The following is a 19,374-nucleotide window of genomic DNA, read 5'->3' as shown; positions in this document are numbered from 1 at the left end:
TCGTTTGCTGTACTGTGGGACAAAGAGGTTGGAAACATTAAGTTCGGTAAATGTCCAGCAAAAAGGTGGTCACCTGCCCCAAAAATATCTCTTAGTCTACCTTTGCACTAATCTTATTTATGGAAAACTCCAGGTTTTGTAGCAAATTCATAGCAATTAATTTTCAGCAGTTAATTTTATCCAGAGCTACTGAGATTTAGTGTATCTGATTGCGTGTTGTACTTTTTAAAAATTCTGGACGTTTTTGCAAGTTAAAATCATCTTTTTGCGAGTTTTGACTCTTCAGGATTTTAGCCAACGTAAGGAAGGGATGAAGCCTGAGATTTAACTTAAAGCAAATCATGGAGCAAGCCGAGTGCTCTCCTCCTTCTCAGGACAGCGCGTGAAATTCTCACCCACTGATGCTGAAGTTCCCTTGACCTAATTATCTGGATTTTTCACCTGATATGACATTGTGTTACCAGAAGCCAGGTCTCCCCCAGCTCACACGGGGGGATCTCAGCTGTGCTGGGCCACGTTATCCCAGTGCCTGAGCTGCACAGCTCAGTCCTAGCGTAATCATGGAGAGCAACCAAAACGATGGCACCAGGCACAGATTGCTGCCCACCTGCTCTCATTACAGTCTTTACTGTGAAAACATCCTGGCCCTCAGTAGTTTTCTTTTTTTCCCTTTTCCCATCTCTTTCACAGCAATTTTTCTCTGAAGATTCCTGCCCTGGTTTTTTCTTTTGCCCCTGTCTTTAATAGAAGCCATTTGCAGTCCACCTGCTTTGAACAATTGATGGTATTAGACCTTTTGATTCGTATGTCCCAAATCAGTGTGACTGCAGACGGCAGAGCGATGCGATAGTTAAAAAGTTAAATTACAGCCGGCCCGACAAGCAGATGCACTGCGAGGGGACGCAGCCTGAGAGGGGCTAAAATTCAGCAAGGAGGACAAGGAGAAAACAGCTTCACATATTTTCCTCTTCATCATGACAGAGCTGAATGGGGACTGGCATCTGTAGAAATGCAACTCTTCATTATATCCTGGTGCTCTGTAGTCAGGCAGGGTTTGGTGCTGAGCTATTCCAGGACAAGGCAGAGCCTCCACATGTATTTTGTGTCCGGTTGTGTTAACTGCAAGGTGCGAACCTCTTGCTGGTGGCAGATTTTGCCTGAAGCCATTGTGTCAAGCAGGGGAGAGCTGTGTGATCAGCAAACCCTTCCTCCTTCTCCAAGGAGAGCAGTTTAGCCCCTTTTTGCCTCGGGGCTAACCCTGAGTAGGTTTGGTTGCAACTTTTCCAATTGCAGATTTTCTCCCGAGAGACCGAAGTTTCCCCTGAAACCTCTGTCACTATATTATGGACATAACTTTCCTTGGAATGGGTGCAATGGGAGTGCAAGATCCTGCTTCTCCTGGGATGGACATGCCTGTATCATCCTCAGCACAGAGAAACGTGTGGGTGGTTCAGTCCTCCCAGCTACACCTGGGGGAAGGAAAAGGAGGAAAACAAAGAGAAAAGATGGTGTTTCTGCTCTTCTGACTCAAGCTCTGAGTTTCTCTCCCTATCAGGAGATCAGACAAATCCATGGGCTTCCTTTGCTGGGTAGCTGCAGCTGCACTGCGGGAAGGAGCTCAGTGCCTGGGTCTGTCCCCAAAACTGCAGCCGGAGGACACGCAGGGCAGGGTGGTAGAGCACGCTGCTGCGGAGAGTGACCTCTGGATGGCAGCTCCCAGCAGCAGGCAGTGGAAATGAGAGAGGTCACTGGAGAAAGAGAGAGACAAATCTCCCCCCACGGTCTCAAAACTTTTAACAGAGGACACATGAAATGACTGTAAATCACTCGTTTCCTACTGCCTGCTCCAGCCCCGTTGTTCCGCATGCCTGTCTGTCCAAAAGGAGATTGTCAAAGAGCTCCTCTGCTTAATAGGTCTTTCTGCATTTTCTGATTCATTAGTTTTCCTAATAGAAATGCTCCCTGCCTGTTCTCAGCAGGGCAATAAAGCCAGGAAAGAGAGCTGTTTCTGAGCACCCTCCCCGGCACGCCGTCACTCGACGTGCCTGCCTGCGCTGCGAGTGACCCAGGAGCCGTCTCAGGGGCCGGGGGAGATAAAAGCAAACCAACTTGAGTATCTGGCCAGATGCGACTTGGACGTGTCAGTCAGGACTCGGGCTGAGCCATTCCCTCTTGAAGTGTTGGAGTTAATGTCCTGGTTTTATTTTCATCCTCCGAGGCAATTGCTCGGTCCTGGATGCTTAAACCGTGTGGCTGAATTGCCCCACACTGAAGGCATCGCTGTGTGTGAATGTGTGCGTTAAACGTCTGTGGAAATGTTTAAATATGTGGGAGTTTAAGTCCACTTGTGGACACTGGCATTTGGTAAGTTGGAAGGACACACTGCAAAGACGTCCCGGTGGAAACGAGCTGTTCGTTCCTTGTTCGTGTCTTACGAAGGGAGGGGTTCGCTATCCCCACGTTCAGTCTCACCTTGATGATATTGATACATCCCTGGTTTTGACACGCCATGCTGGCTGAGAAGATGCAGAAAGGTCGAAATCTATACCAGGAAAGGGGTTACTGAGAAATTAAACGGCACACTTCCACTGCAGACGACTGCTCTGCATGGATACACGTGCACTGGGGTGACCATCTCTGCCCTTGCGATGCTACAAGGGGTTTTACACGCCATGCTGGCGGAGAAGATGCAGAAAGTTCGAAATCTATACCAGGAAAGGGGTTACTGAGAAATTAAACGGCACACTTCACTGCAGACGACTGCTCTGCACGGGTACACGGGTGACCATCTCTGCCCTTGCGATGCTACAAGGGGTTTTGCCCCTCGGTGAGCTGTGTTTTCCAATCATAGAGGGGAGTTTAAAGATGCTGATATTCCCTGTCATTCCTTTCCTTTTTTTTTTTAAATAAGAAAATAGATCGTATTAGTTTCTCAGGGAAGGCTGCTCTTCTGTTTCTCTCTTGGCTGCTCTGATCTCCAACACAGGTACTGGAATTCCCTGAGGAATCTCGTGGTCTCCTTGCTGAACTCCATGAAGTCCATCATCAGTTTGCTCTTCCTGCTGTTCCTGTTCATTGTGGTGTTTGCTTTGCTGGGGATGCAGCTCTTTGGAGGACAGTAAGTCTAATTAATCATTGTCCTTTCGGGGTAATCTGAAAGCAATATCCAAGGAGGAGAGGGAACACAGGGCTCAAAATATTCACATCGTAGGTGCAAATGTCAGTCTTTCTGGGCTTCTGACTTGTAATCTCTGGTTTGTAGGAGAATAGTTCTTATTCTGGTGTTTTTTCTGGAGCTGAATTCTTTCCACTTACTATAATTCACAGCTCCTATGTCATTCCATAGTCCCCATGTACACTCAGACCTCTGAAAGAGGACTGAGGGAGGCAGCACTTCTACTGTGAGGGGAAAGGCAAATTCTTTCCCTGACGGCTGGAGCAACAAGATTTTTTTTTTTTTTCACTTGGAATATTTTTCTGCTGGAAAACATAGTTTTGTTGAATCTGATTTTTTTCACTAAGAAATGCCAGCTGTGATGAAAAGAACAATCACAATATCACCATTCAAACTCCAGTATAATTTTTGAAATGAAATAACATTTTTTTTAAATCAACCACTATTTTATCTTAAAACAATTAGAATTAAATGACCTACTAAGAGGGCAATTTCAATTTTGACTTTTACACTTGAGAACCACAACTTGTTGGAATGGTTTGTTCCACAAAAAGCATTTGAGATTTTGATTGTTCATTTTAATTGTGGATGAAAGTGAATTTCAACGTATCAGAATTTTCTCCATGAATAAAATTGTGTTTCTGCTAGTGGTTCTGTTAAGCATCTTCTCAGAGATGCCATGTTCCCCCCTGTGGTTGCCTGGGTGTTATTGCCAGGTGGAACAGATGTTGCTCTCTGACTTGGGTTACAGGGTATTACAAGACTGCAGGAGAGTTGCTTGTCCCTTACTGCTCTTGTTTTCATTTCTTACTTCTCTCTAGATTCAATTTTCAAGATGAAACACCAACCACGAATTTCGATACCTTCCCTGCCGCCATCCTCACAGTATTCCAGGTAAAGCCATCCCTTGTCCTGAGTGAGCATTAGAGAATAAATTCCTGGGTGTCTCTTCCTGCTTATGAAGAGCAAAGAGGTCCCCAAAAATCCATGGAATTTAGGAAAGGGGAAGTCCTCAAAATACATGAGTCCTTCACATCTATTTTGCCACATTGACCAATCAACACATCGTTAAAAATCACCGCTATGGAATTAAGGAAAACTAGATCAAAAGATTTTTTGCTAGGAAAAAAATATCGATAAAATAGACATTTCTGGGCTGAGCTTAAAAGCTGTGCGTGCCCAGGCTCTCTTCTTCTGAGGCCCCTGCCTGGGGCTGCACGCTGCAACGGCAGCACTTGCATGTGCCCCACTGCGTGAATCGTCCCGTCAGAAATCCTAGACAGCGAGCGTCTGGTTGACCTGTTTCACTTTCTCCTGTGGTTGCCGTAATTTAATGAGGAGAGAGGCCTGAGCTAGCTCCAGGCAGTGAGGAAATAATGTAGCATTTTGCATGGTAATAGCTCGCGATAAGATAATGCTGGATAAGAATTACAATCAGTGGGGGAGCACAGAAAGAGGCATCAGCCTTGGGCAAGTTCGTGTGATGGCAGGTAGAAGTCGCAGTTCTGGCAGATGCAATGCTCAGATTTAAAAGCCTAATTTTGCAGCTGTTCTTTGCATGCCTTTTTAAAACAGTTTTTTCGGGTGTTTTGGTAGAGAGCTGGAGATGCTGCACCCTGCTCCATGTGCAGGTAACACTCACAGGTCTGTGGAAGACCACCCTGCATTTATAGCGTTCTTCTACACAAATTGTTGATGTGGGCTCGAGCTGAGACTTGACCCCAGATCCAGCTAGATCTCAGCAAGGCTTGGATTATGTATTTCAGTGTCCTGTCCCAAAAAGGATAAAAAAATATTGAGTTGATGGCAATTCTTGGATTAAAACAGAAAAAGAGTCTAAAAGAAAATGTGTCCTCTGCATAAGCAGCTTCATATGGGTATTGCCTTCTCTCCAGATGTGGAGCAGGTTCAGTAGTACTTACCTTGCAGGATATTGCAAATCATGGTAGATCAATATTTGCATAGTATTTTAGTACTCATCAAAGAAAGGGCTTACGGAAACATAAGGGTATTGCCACAGAGTCGGAACTGAACCCGAGTCAGGCTCCGGATATGAGCATCTGGAAATTTTGATATTACTTTGCTTTGGGTCTATAGCTATCTCTTGAGAATACTTAGCTGAAATATTTCCTTTCTATTCCTGAGATAAATGCTGTAATATAGTGGCTGTGGGATGAAGGAAAGCACTGTTGGTTTTATAAGATTTGTGTAGAACGTCAGAGCTACGAATTAATACCAGCAAAAACCATCAGCACTGAATTAACTCAGTGCAGCCTTGCAGAGGCATTTCGATAACCTCTGCTCCCAGTCCGTCCCTCCTCCTCCCCTGAATTTCAAATATTATGTCAATGTTACTTTGGATCCTTTCCTAACCTCGTCTCCCATAAACTCAGGCAAGCCAGCAGGCTCGTTTGGTTGCTGCTCTAATAAGCAGAGTAGCATCATTCAGTGAATGCATTTGACGTGTTGAACAAATATAATAAAGCCAGATATACCCTGTTCATCCCTAACCCCTTTGGAGATTCTTTGTTTAAGAAGCAATCTTAAACAAAGTCTTCTGCAGCCTGCCTTAGCCCATTTTATTTCAGCAGACCTGGCTGGGTCACGGTCCTCTCATGCAACTCCCAGGACATATTTTGTCCGCCTGGCAGCTGGCTGAACCAAGCATTGGGTGCAAGTGAGCCCTGCTGTCCCGAAATTCCTGTCACGCCTTTTTCTCCAGCTCCTGGCTCCCAAGAAAGTCTTTGTGAGCTGAATGCCAAGCTGCGTATGTACAATATACAAGCAAAACTAGATATATATTCATATATATCTGCATACATGTGAAAAATAGGATAGCTGCATCTCCCTATTCCAGCAATCACCGAGCTGGAATCATTTACAACATCCAGAAGTGCAGAGACTCTATAAAGCAGAAAGACCTCTGTTAACCATACATGCTCTGCTTCCTGAGAGCTGCTACGTAAATAATTACACGCTGCCGGCTGCTAAGAAGCAGAGCACTGGTGACCGCGGGAGGAGGAGATGAGTAGTCGCGGTGGCAGGATGGGACTGAGCCTGAGCTCTGCTGATGGGTGCCTGCCGAGGGTCGGGAGGCAGAGCTGGCGGGGGTTGGATGCCCGCGTGCCCTGGCTGCCCTCGCTGACCTGCCTGCGAGATACGACACTGAGCTGACGTCATTTTGCATTTACTCAGGCCCTTCTTCAGGAAAGCATCTCACGTTCAGGACGGCCCTTTGAAATGGTGTGGTACCGATCCTCAGCGTCTGAGCGTGTCCCGCCGTTAATGGGCTCATTAGTCCATTAAGATTTCACAACAGCTCTTGAAAGCTGTTTTTATTCCATCACCTGATGGCTCCTCAGCCAAGCCCGAGTATTAAATGCTGAGCTGCACTGGACAAAATGTTCATTTGGGGCAGCCGAAAGCAGTTTTGGGCCTGGGGAAAACCAAAATGTTTGGGCTTCACCTTACTCCAAAATCCTCATTGCTTGCACCCCTCCCTCGGCAATGCTGTCCTTTTCTCTCCTGTAGGAAGAAGTGCTTAAAGCATCCATAAGCAGAGACTTTATAGAGCAGAAAGACTTTTTTTTTTTTTTTAACTGCATGTGCTCTGTTCCTTGAGGGCTGCTACCTAACTGCTTAAGTAATTCCTCCAGCTGATGCGTGACAGCGCAAACAGTGGGACGGACACCGGGTCAAAGTGTCTGTCCTCTTGCCATGGCCTCAGAGAGCATCCTCAGCTCTGCACAGGCAGGCTGGTGAGTTTAGACCATTTATCTCTCTGTGAAAGTTCTGTAAACCACATTTTTTTTTTTCCTTTAAGTTTTTCTTCCACTTCCAAAGTAATCCAGTTGGATTTTCGAACCCAGACCCCAACCTGCTGGACTTGTTTATGTGCAGCCTGTAATTTGTGATACCTGTGACTCCTGGTCTTCTGCAGGGCATAGACGTGTTCCCACCAGTTTCCCCTTCCATGAATGTTTGAGTGAACAGAAATCACTTTATGGTTATTCCCAGAAAGCAGGAACAGTTGTGAATTCATGGAAATGATGTGAATGCAAGTTTGTGAACAGTGTTTCGCATACTTGAGTGCCAGAGTTGAAAGCCCAGTGCCCTGGTTCATGTTCTCTGGTGTAAATCCAGAGTAACTCCAACAGTGTGGGTTAGGCTTGGGCTTTGAATCCTGGTCTCTGAATTATTTGAGACCAGATTCTTCATTTAGGAAACAAGTTTGTGTGTGTACTCTATGTCCTTGTGTCTATACTTGCTCTTAGCCTATTGCTGTCATCAGCACCAACCCTGCAGCAAGAAATTTTCTCTCTATCAGCAGCTGACTAGTCTGGAATTTGCAATCGTTTCGAGCATACTGTATGATTACTACAACATACATCATGCTTTGGGCTTTTTGTGTTGGTTTTTTTTTTTTTTTTCTTCTACTAAACACAAAGATAACTTCCTATTTAGGAATTTGAGCTCCACATCCCAGTGGGCATGTTTTAATGTACTAAAAGTAACTATTGTTTGACTCTGCCACGGCAGGCAGATGAAGTGCTGATCTGCCCAAAATGTTGCTGTGTTACCGTCCCTGGTGAAGAACAGGAATGGCAGGCAATTCGGACTGGAGCAAAATTCGCATCTAGCATGACAAGGCTTATTTGAGTCTTAGGTGTTTCCACTTGTTATGATTAGTTTTTCTATTATTCATGTGTTTGCTAATTAGCCTCAGGGTCAGTATCCAGAGCCTGCAGCCAGGACAGCTCTGCGGAGCTAGGCTGCGGTTGTGCTTGCCGCTGTACAAGGACATCTGTCCTCCCTCATACGCATTTAGTTATTGCTTCTACTTAGGGGTTTTTTTTGTGGTTTGTGGCCATTTGGGTGGCTCAGGGTCCTTGTAGCCTCGGCAAGCAGGAAATCTGGAGAAGAACCCATTGCGGTGCAGCCCCCGGCAAACCTTGCAGTGGTTGCACTGCCCAGCGCCTGGCATTTGGAGTAACATCCACACGTGCACCAGCTGCAGCAAAGCTGTCTGCAGCCCTGGGGGACAGAGGAGTAGTGGAAGGGGGTTGCAAGCGTTTCTCCTGCTGTTACACAGTGTGTATAGTGTGCGTGGGTTAGGGGGGGAGCTGAGCAAACCCTTTCTTGTATGAAGTGAATGAAGAGAGTTGAAGCTGGCAGAGGTCCCACGCAGGGCACTGGGCTTAGAAGTCAGAGTTTTCTTAGGTCTGTGGGAAATGCCGTGCATGGAGCTGTTGAAACCTGGTATCTCTGCATGACTTAAAAACGGAGAGGGGGGGAGCAATTTTGCTGAGGGTGAAGTGTTGGAATATGGCTTTCACTGTTTCTGCATGGGAGCCTGCAGTCAGAGGTGGGCAGCGGGCACGTAACCAGGAGAGGGCAGGAATGGGCAACGGTCCTCCCTCACCAGCGGTCCTCACTCCTCAGCCCATGCCAGAGGAGAAAGCTGCATCCAGCCCAGGATGAGACCGTCCAGGGCTGGGGGGTTGATGTCCAACACTACAGTCTGCCACACTAACGTGCTCGTCCATTTTCCCCCAGAGACCAGTCCTGGCTTGCATCAAGCTGCCCAGCTCCCCCAGACCTTACCTGCTTTGTCTTTCCTTTGAGTCACCCTTTCTTCTTCTCTCGACTTTCGCTGTGCAGATTCTGACGGGGGAAGACTGGAATGCGGTGATGTACCACGGGATAGAGTCGCAGGGTGGTGTCCGCTCGGGGATGTTCTCCTCCATTTACTTCATCGTCCTGACCTTGTTTGGTAACTGTATCCTTACACATTGCCTTGTGTTGGTGGCACAGTGTGCCACGCACCCTTCCTTGGGTGCTAGAAATATCTAGTTTTGTTTAAATTCTCACACCCTCACTTACGCTTTTTAAAACTAAATCATTGCTATAACATTGTTCCTTACAGCACCCAGGGTGAGAGGCGTAGGCAATTTGTCCATGTTGTTGTCCCTTTTCTGATGGCAATGTGGGCGCTGTCTTCGTTACTTTTAATTTTCATATTTTACTGTAAGAATGTCCTATTATGAGTTAATTTATGTGGTGGGAAAAATGATTGAAGTCAAATCAGAGCAGGACCTCTGTACCTTGAGTATTTTCACAGATAGTTTTCGCTAAGTTGGGGGAAGAAATAGTTGAAATTGGTTTAGTGCATTGATCAGGCTCCAGTTTCTTGGTGCCTGTGTCTACATGACAGCTTAACCAGCTATGCTGTTCCAAATGCTTGGAATTGTCTTGTATCCACATAATGCTTAAAACTTAAGTCCAGATCTTGGATTTTGGGCTCTGGGAGTATTCGATCATGTTCCAAGACCTGATGCATGAAGTCTCTGAAGATGTTTTGTTCTGCTTAATCATCTTGAGGGCAACAGGAAACTGGAAGCTTGTGTCCCCCCAGAATGTCCCGGGGTGTCTGCTGGGACAGATGTGTGTTATGTCCCCAGAGAGGTCTGAGGAGGCAAGAACGTAGCAGTCACATGGAGCTGGGGTTTGGAAAGGGAGGCTGTATTTTATATAGAAATGAGCAAAGAGATTCTCTGATCTAACGGCTGGGTGCGATTAGGAGAGCCAGCAGAGCGTAGTAGCTGCGGTGGCTCTGTCCCTGCTTCACGGTGGAGGCTGCTGAGAGGCTGATGTTGCGTAGCATTGCTCACATTCACTAGGTACAAAATTGTTGGTGCGAGATGTTTGCTGGCTGCAGTGACAAGCTGTGTGGAACCAAAGCATCCTTAAAAAAGGAGGCTTAAAAACTATTGTATATGTGAGGCAGCCCAGCTGGTTTGTTTATTCTGTAAAATAGGGATAATAATGCTGAACATTGCCGCTCTGCTTGAGAGCTCTCTGGAGGGTTCCCCAGCAGCGCGAACCTTCTTGCTAGTTACAGTCCCAGCATTCATCTTTTCCTAAGGGTCCTGTTTGGGCTGGCAGCGTCGGCTGGGTACCTGGGAGACAGGGAAGGGTAGGTGGGGGGCAGTGCTTGTGCTAAAGATGTGGAGTTGTATAGATGTAGAGCCCCTTCAGCTGGGGGTCAAGATGACAGGAGATGGGACGTCAGCGCCCATGGGCTCCGGCCCTTTGCTTTGCCTGAAATCTCCCCATTAGCATGAGGAACCGAGACAGGGAACAGTGGAGCACGCAGCGTGCGAGCTGTGCTTGTCACACAAGCGTGTCTCTGTGGGATTTATCCCATTAACGTGCGCTGTCAGAGCCAGAGCAGCCGTGACGCCGGGGCTGGCTCAGCAGCTATGCTCGGAGATCCGCCTCGTGGCGGGCAACATGCCCCCTTCCAGAAACACGAGGCTTTGGAAAACTGGGTCAATGGAGAGCTGGGAGGGAGGGAGATCTCTAAATCCTCAGGGCTTGGTATTTGAAAATGAGATTAAGCTATAATCAGGCTTGACAGCAGGGCTGAGAGAGAAACTTTTAACCTTAGAGCAGCTAAGATCCGGCATTTTTGAGGAATGGGATATAAATTCCCTTCTTGCACCTTTAATTCAAAGAGGGGGGCTTCTCCCTTGTCCTTTAGTTATAGGGGATGCTCAAGAGGAGGTAATAAGGACCTGGTTGACCTACTGCCATTGCTATGAATTTGGTACTTGCTTCTGCTTGCCCTGGCAGAGTGGTGGGTCGGAACCTTACCCACGTTCTCCCCAAATATCATCCTGGCAGAGAGCAGCTGTCTTGCTTTCCCTTCTGCTGTCCTGCTGCCGAGGAGAGCCAGGCGGTGGCTTTCCTGGCTGCTTCCCCGGGACCATCTCTCGCATCCCCTTGCCCGCAGTTGCATGCTGGTGGCACAGCTTTAGCGCAGCCAGAGTGCTCCTTGGGGCACTATCTGTGCATTTAGCAAGGAGGATATGGCAGGTGTGATTCTTTAATTCTCCATGAGTCCTGCAGATGGGGATGAGTTTGCTGCAGGTGAGTTTCTGTAAGCACAAAGTACAGAGAGAGGGGAGAGCTGGCTGACAAATAGTAACAACACTCAGAAACCCTTTTACAATGTCCTGGAAGACTTCTTTCACCAGCTTCTAGTGATCTGAGTTACAAACCTGAAGCAAATGTATTCATTTCTATAGAGATATATACCCCTGTTGGAGAATGAGAGACCTGGCCCAGATTGTCTCTGTAGAAACTTTGCCTGAGAGCATCAGCTGCTTTCACGGAGAGCTTGTAAGAGCCCTTCTGCATTGCACGTGGACCTTTTGCTTTAAGCACCATGGGCAGAAGGGGAGAACTGAGGCTGGAGTGTGTGGTGGAGGATGAGGGGTTAAATCTTTTCCGTGGGAATTGCAGCAGTAAGCCCACTAATGCTTGCGCTGATATTTCAAACAGTATTTCAGTAAGGTCAGTGCTACCCCTGCTTTTCACTAGCTACAGTTTTGATGCTGAGAGCAAGCAGCAGGCAGTCATTTATCTCTGAGGGAAAGCTGAACTGTATGACTTACCAGGGACTTAAGTTATCATTAACCGTCAAAACATAACCAGGAACGTCTGAAAATAAAGTTTAGTTTGCCAGAAAAGAACAGTCCTGCATTTTGGGGGGAAGTAAAATAGTCATTAACGTCAGTGATGTGCCCCAGCGATGTTAAGGGTGGGCAAGTGTATGGGGGGGAGGTACGAGTCTGGGCCTCGGGTTCACCTTCCCATGGAGAGCCCCGCAGCCCAGCAAATGCCAAGAGGACACCCTATGGAGAGCAGTCCAAGCTGTTGATTAGCTTAATTATGGATTAATGTGAATTGTCTTTTCTGCTCTAACTTGGGACTTCACAAAGATCTGCCCTCTCTGCCTTACAGAACTCCCTCCAAAAAGCTTTAAAATGTACCTTTTTTATGCAATGGATTTTTTTCATTTGCCAAGTGTGGATTTGCCACCAGCCCTCCCCACACTGATGTTCACTGCGGCTGAATTTCTTAAGTGGGATTTTTTGTTTTTTTTTCTTATATCACTTCTGTTGAAACCAGTCTAAGCCCCTCTGGATGCTGATCAGGTTCCTCTGCTGGGAGGGGTTTTGTTTTCAGTTTTTGAACATTGGCATTTGGTGAGTCCATTTTTAAAAGTTTAGGCAGATTGGATCAAATCTTGCTAGAGAATTGGCATTGGCGATTTCGGATCAGCTTGCAAAGCAGTTCTTTTTAAACATGAGGGATTCCTTCCTTCTCCCAGAGCTGCTCGGGGCTTTGAGATTGTTCTTTTTCATGAAGAAGAAAGGCGGGCGGGTGCCGGCTTCCCCTGCTTTTCACTGCAGCTCAGTTGTTTCTTCGAATCCATTTACTTTTCCAAGGGACTACCGCAAGGAAAAGATCCAGAAACTTTCTTTTTGTAAGTTGGAAGTCTCTCACGTTACGTTCCCAGTTCCAGAGAGTCTGTGCGGAGCCAGACTTCTGCATCTGAAATGGTTTAATGAAAGTAGTATGATTAGAGTAACAGCAGGATTTGGCCCATTTTCTAGGAAATTACACCATGCCTGTATTCATTGTTATCCGGTTAATTGGTAAATTGATGCATCTGTTGAGGGAATAAAAAAGAAAAAATACCCTGAAAAACGCAGAGGAGCCTGAAATGGAAAGCAGCAGATGCCTGGAACATGCTGCCCTTCCCCTGGCCCTTAAATGCCGTCCAGGAGAGCATGGCCAGCCAGGTCTGTGGGTCTGCCCAGGTTATACAGCCTGGAGCAGAGACTGATGTTTGGGTGGTATTTGGGAATCCCCGAGCTCTGCAGAAAGGGCTGAGGGACCTTTTTTGGGACAGAAACACCCAAGTCTGCCAAATCATGTCTGCTTGGTGATGGATCAAAACAGCCTGATCTTTTAAAAAAAAAAAAAAAAATTAATTATATTTCCAGTGGTTGATTATGTTACACAAGACATTTTTCAGCATGTGTGTGTAGGAGGCAGGGGTAGGAAGACTGTTTTATTACCGAGACATTTATTCCCATAGCAGGAGGCTTGGAAGCATTTCCAACGTGTTGCAAGCACCCCAGAGGAAGAAACCCAAACAGCTGGCACCGGCCAGCACCCCAGGGGTGCTGCGGGCAGCCTGCACCCCCAGCCCCCCTGCCTGCACCCCCAGCCCCCCTGCCTGCACCCCCAGCCCACAAGTGACAGCCGCCTCTTGCCCACCCTCGGTTAAAAGGAAATGGGGAAATTAGTATCTTTGCAGATGAAAAGTTGACTGAGCTCTGACTTCAGCGTGGGAGGGAGGTGATCGTTTCAGCATCATCTTTTCCTTTTTCTGGTTCTTTATCTGCTGGGCTCAGTGGGATCGAGGTGCTCCCGCCCTGCGCTCCTCACTGTCCTGCTGGAACAGAGGAAGGAGCAAGTGATGGGCATTTCAAACCTCTGTCTGTCCCAGAGGAATCATCTTCACATGATAAAAACATCCTCGACACGGAGAAACCACTTACATGACATGGAGAAAACCTGACGGATGACCTGGCCTTTGCCTGGAGAAACCCCAGGGCTCTGCATCCCATCCCCTGCAGGGTTTGGCAGTCAGGATGCAGATGCGTCCGAAGAGATTAAATAGAACTCCTGCTTTCCACTGTCACAAGCAGAGGCTCCAGTTTTGATAGGCATTCCGGCTCTGGAGACACTCGTCTCAATGGGAATTAGAGATGTGAGCGTCTGGTTCTGAAGTCTTGGCTGAATTATGTTTGCTGAAAGCTCTTGAGAGGGAAAGCAAAGAGGCTTTGAGCTGGTTGTTTGGGCCAACTTTGGTCCCTGGCTGCCCTGGGAAGTCTCCTGGAGCTGTGCCAACATGCGTGCTGCCCGGAGACTGCTGGAGCACGAGGATTTCTGGGCACGCTCCTGTTCGGCAGAGGCGACTGCGGCCGATGAATCAGCCTTGCACCGCTCCTGGCTCCTCTGTTTATAGAGAAACCTCCAGGCATCCTTCTGAGAAATGGAAAGCAATCAGAGGCCAAGGTTTCCCAAAATCTCGTTGCAGGTTTGCCAGCACCCTGGGAGCTCACGCCGCTCCTCTCGCGATTGCCCGGCTGCCCCCAGCACGCCGCCCTCCTCCCTCCGTCCCGCCTTCGCTGCGGCGTTGCTCTGAGCATTGCTTCCAACTCGCAGACCAAAACAGGGGACGCATCCAGTTATTTTCTGCTGGGTTAATTAGCTGCCTAAAGGTGCTGCAGTCATTTCACTCAGCTTTTGGGGACCTGCATCTGGTCCCAGACTCATATTTGGCTCGGGTGAGGACAGTGCAATACAAACACAGCAGAAGGGCGTTGCTGTTAAAGCCTTTGTGAATCTCCAGAGAGTAAATACTCATGAGAACAACTTCATTGTCGTGTACATTCATATTTAGAGGAGCAATCATAGCTTTACACAGCTATGGAGTGAGTGACTCTCCTGTCACCTGGTAATGTGTAAGAGCAACATGCATTTTCTTCTTGGAGAGTAGTTTAGATTTGGTTTTGCTTTGCTTGCTCTCCTTTCATATGCAAAGATATCTGATTTACAGTTGTTTTGGGGTTGTTCTGCAGACACATAGATGGATTAACGACAATAAAATATATGAAGGGACAAGTAATAGCTGAAATCGTTAAGTGGAAAAATGAAAATAAAATATGAATAAATAATTATAGGGAGATGTTGTATGTCTTAGTGATATAATGCAGTGCTCTGCAGAGAGACCCAGGCTCGCGTTGGCACTGGCGGTTGTTGAGCTGGGCTATGTGCAATTTGGCCTGGACTAACGGCCCATTTCCCGGCAGAGCTCATTAGCGCGGGCTGGGTGTCCTGCTGACAGGCTCTTCTGTAGCTGTGCTCTGCGTGATGCTGCAGCATTCAGGATAGAAGATGTCCGTGGCGGTCTAATTGTCGTATCAACTTCAGTGTGATAAGTCATGATAGTTTCCTCCCACCAATATGTAAGCAGCAGTGACCTAAGCTTAACTTTTTCATGCCTTTACATAGCTATATGTTTATATTATGCAAATGTTGGCTTTAAAATTATTTCCAGGAGCTCTACCAGTTGTCCTTTTAAACAGGAGGGAAAAATGAAGATTAAATCCGCTCTCTGTGTGTGTGTATGGGCAGGAGTGAAGGTGTGGATTTTCTGGAATGAAAAAACGGGCTGTTGTGTCTCTAGGACCATCATGCGGGCCCGTACGGGTTGCACCTACAGTGCTGTAAAGCCCCTCTGCTCAGCATGTGAGGGGATGTGTGCTGGGGAAGAGACAAGTGGGTGTCCAGCACCCCTGTGATGCAGAGCTGGCTCCCAGCAGGAGTGGGTGACTTAGAAATGAAGACAAAGCAGTGGTGCAAGGGGTCAATCCGTAATATACTGGTGACTGTAAGTGGGGAAAGAAAGGTAGTGGCAGCAGAAGGGGAACAATTCACTGTATCTGCTCTCTGAAGATTTTTTCCTTAGCTGCTCCCCAAAAGATACGCTCCTGAACGTCTTCTTGGCTATCGCTGTTGACAATCTGGCAAATGCCCAAGAGCTGACCAAGGTATGTACGAGATTTCTGTTTCTTCAAACTTAGACCACAGCTGCCAGATCTAGAGCACACGTTACCGACCCTTCCAGACACCCTGAGGTTTCCTCTAGAACCTGTTCCTGCGGTATCTCTGTTTACCAGTTTACACTGCAGAGAGGGACCTGGGGGTTTATTCTTGTTCAGGCTTGTTTCAGTGAACTATTTCATGTTCATTTTATCACAGAGTGGGCAGTGGGCATTGCTCATCTCGCTGCTGCATGGAGGTGCACAGGCATTCGTAGCATTTGCTGTTTTCAAGAGCAGAGGCGAAGCAATTAACAGGTTTTGGCTGACTTGAAGCTTAGGCGTGGGGAAACGCAGGTGTGGTATTGCTGCTTTTGCTGTCTCACGCTAATGTTTCATACCTTGCTGAGTTTTGGGATGAATCAAAGAATTCGCATTCTCCAACCAATTCCCTGGGAAACAACCTGCAGAGGCGATTGTGAATACTCGGTGAAGATGTTATGATCTTCCTGCCTTTCACCAGGTGCAAGAGAAATCTGAGGCACCAGCCCAAGCGCAGGCAGAAAGCCAGGTCCTGCAAGAGGTGGAAATGACACCGCTGTGACTCTGCTGTATGTGCAGATTTTTATTGGAGCGTTCCCTGTGGAGAAAAACTTACAGCCTCAGTATTGCGCAGGAAGGATTGCAAGTGCTGCAGTTTGTATTCGTATTAGTGCATACTTTTGATTTCTCATTGTAGCATACGCAATTGTATTTATGAGGCAGCATTAGATTTTGTTTGCACATTTCTAGCTTGTTCTCACTGAGTGGATAAAAACACGCACACCCTATTGCTGTGCTGCTGCCATCGCCATAAGTCACGGCGACCTGCTAGTGGCAAAAGAAGCACTGTATCTACCTTAGCAGTTGTATTTTACAAGCTTTAGCTTATATACACCTCATAGGGTAAGAGGATCACTAACCACGGGCTTCTGCAGCCGCGGGCAAGGGTGTTTTCTCTTTTTAAAGTTGCAGAAAGGTGCGGTAGTTCATGGATACACGATGCAACTCCACAGTTCAGGGACACAGACTTTTCTAGGAGTTTCCTACCCGGCTCCAGCTGCTGAAGACGAAAGCAGCCAACCATTCCCAGTTAAAATCCACGTCTCCGATGCAGCTGAGCTTGTCTTTACCAGCTCTCCTTTTCTGCTATGGAGCTGCACAACTGGCTTCAACTTCCAGCTTTGACTGGAGCCTTGTTTCCTGACAGCCGATATCCAGCGCAGACCGTACGAGGTCTGGTGTTCTCAGGTGTATAACGAATGTTCCTATGTCTCTGAGACCATGTTCTGCATCCCTCCTCTCTTATAATGCAGCTCAGGGCTGTGTTTAATGGCTCTCAGTGGTTTTTTTTTTCTGGGAAGTTTTCTCCTTACAGCAGCTCAGCTGTTTCTGTTCTTTCTAAAGCCCACAGAAATCTCCAGCCCGGAGGCATGCCTCCTCCCAGCCTGTTCAGGAGATTTACGGGCATCCCTTGCATGTGCTAAGAAAGAGGATCAGTCCCAGAATTCTTGGATAATGAAGCTCATCCTACTTCTTTCTTAATCCTTTTAGTGCTTTCTTGTGAATATTTCAGCAGCTGACTGGGATGGTTAGAAACCTGACTTCGTTGATGTTTATAAAGTATAATTAAATATTGATGGATTCAGCAGCATTGCCAAATCATAAAGCTTCTTGAGAAACTCTTTTTTTTGCTTTAATTTTATTTATGATCCCAAAAAATCACTAGGGCTTTCAAAAGAAGAGGAAAAAGATAAAAGTAATTCAATTATATAGCATACCTGGAGAATGAGGGATTTATTGCTAAGTAAATATGATCATGCAAAACCAAAAATGGCCTGGAGGTATAATTAAGTTACTCAGGAGTCAGTTGATCTCAGGAGACTTTCTTGACATTTATGCTGTAAAACTAATTGAGATCAGTGCTGCATACGATGGGGGAAAACCATAAGCGGTTTGCAACTGCCTCTGTTTTGGAAAGACAGAAAGCTTTCCAGCTAACCTCCAGGACTGAAACATTTCAACCAACATTTCCACCTCTGGATGCTAATTTGGACTTCTTTTATCGTGGTATTTGAACATTTCTCGGTAGCCGGAGCTGGGCCTTGTGACCTGTAACAGAAGTTATCAGAATTGTGACTATATTTAACTTAAGCTTGATCATCCGACGTCTGTTACAAAACTCACCAGTACTTTGGAATGACTCATTTGGGGGAAAAAAAAAAGAATCACCTTCTTTGCTTTGAGTATATGAAGAATCTGTTCTCCAGCCTCCGCCTCTCGCTCCCCAGGTCTCTCTCCTCCTCTTCCTGTGTTGGCTCTCCCTTACCACTGACTTAAACTCTGCCAACTTCATTTCTAGAGACTTCTCGGAGCTGTCCTGAATCTCTTTGGTTGCCTACCCTCTAGTTTTTTCCATATATTGGCACGTTTTTCTTCCTGTTCAGAGTGGAATCTAAAATTGCCCCCAAAATTTGCTTTTAAAATCTCTCCGCTGACCATCCCACAATGTCTCTGGTGACACACTGCAGTTCGTTCTTCAACCTCCTTCGACTGGCATGTAAAGCCACCACAAGTGACCCCTTATTTTCCTAAATATCCTAAAGCACAAGGTGTGTTCTCTGATCTCTGTACACCGCCAGCAATCCCTGAGAAGGCAGTATAAAAACATGCAATGTGGGATAGGAGGAATGTGTGAATTTTGTATAAAAATATATGTAAATACATAAAAAAGTTGAGAAATCCCCAGAAATAACGGACTGAAGTGAGCGGCAAAAACAAGAGCCGAGCAGCCATGAAGATCCCTCCTCCTCCTTCCCAATGGAGAGGGCTTTAATTGGGTGAACTTAATAAAGAAGAGTCAGTGTTAACTATGCACATCATTATGGGGAGCAGCGAAGGTGGGTTTTACCATGTGATAAACTGTGTGGTGTAAATGAAGATTTAGAGCTCTAGAAAACAGAAAGGAAACGGAGAGAGATGTCCTTATAGGCAGGGCCTTGATCTGCGCTTGCCCCTGTATAACGACGGTGACAGTCGAGCTGCCAGAGCTGGGCTGTTGGTGGGAGGTGGGATGGGTGGATGTTGCCGTCGCAGCTCCGAGCGGGCTTCAGTCATGCACCGTCACACCCCTGCACGCTTCACACAGAAGGAGATGAGCCTGTGCCCTGGTGAGACCCTGCAGTGTACGTATCAGGCAAAAAATTAATTAATTTTTGTAGTGGTCTGCAGTCTCTGGGTGGAAGGAGCTAGAGAAATACTATTAAGCAGTCATCTGCTAAAGAGTGTGCTGCTTCTGAGTTAGGGACAGCTGCATTTATAGTGACAATGGATATTTTCTGCTGTTACTTTGAGATATCGAATCCGCCAGAATTACTGACGCACTGGGGAGAATGGAGTCGAAGCTACAAATTTTAAAGAGATGGTAAAAGCTGCACCTGGTGCTTTAGGTGCAGAGAAAGAAAAATCAAGAGCCTTTGAATGTATGTGATTCTAACACTGCTAGAGAGCATCCTCAGAGAAGAAACAACTTGAAGATACCTGTGGAATGAAAGGAAAACCTTAAAAGTCTCCTTATCGGGGGCCTTATTCCTCAAAAGATTCATATTCTGCAGATACCCTTGATTTACAATGAGCTTCCAAATCATTGATAAATTTACTGGACGTTGGCAGTTGAGAAATATTGTCTTTGTA

General features: G+C 46.6%; 1 protein-coding gene across 1 annotated transcript in view; it reads left to right on the top strand.

The window, feature by feature from the left end:
- Positions 1–19,374, top strand: part of LOC104072818 (voltage-dependent N-type calcium channel subunit alpha-1B-like) — a gene marked incomplete at its 5' end in the record, with an annotated part of 160,508 nt that overhangs the window by 43,314 nt on the left and 97,820 nt on the right. The window contains 4 exons of the mRNA XM_009572401.1: positions 2,987–3,118; positions 3,997–4,069; positions 8,837–8,954; positions 15,584–15,651. Coding sequence (XP_009570696.1) covers positions 2,987–3,118; positions 3,997–4,069; positions 8,837–8,954; positions 15,584–15,651 — 391 coding nt within the window. The remainder of the gene's footprint in view (positions 1–2,986; positions 3,119–3,996; positions 4,070–8,836; positions 8,955–15,583; positions 15,652–19,374) is intronic.

The sequence above is a fragment of the Fulmarus glacialis genome, unplaced genomic scaffold (assembly GCF_000690835.1).
Source record: "Fulmarus glacialis isolate BGI_N327 unplaced genomic scaffold, ASM69083v1 scaffold4552, whole genome shotgun sequence".
Taxonomy (NCBI): domain Eukaryota; kingdom Metazoa; phylum Chordata; class Aves; order Procellariiformes; family Procellariidae; genus Fulmarus; species Fulmarus glacialis.
This window is presented reverse-complemented; position numbering and strand designations above follow the sequence as displayed.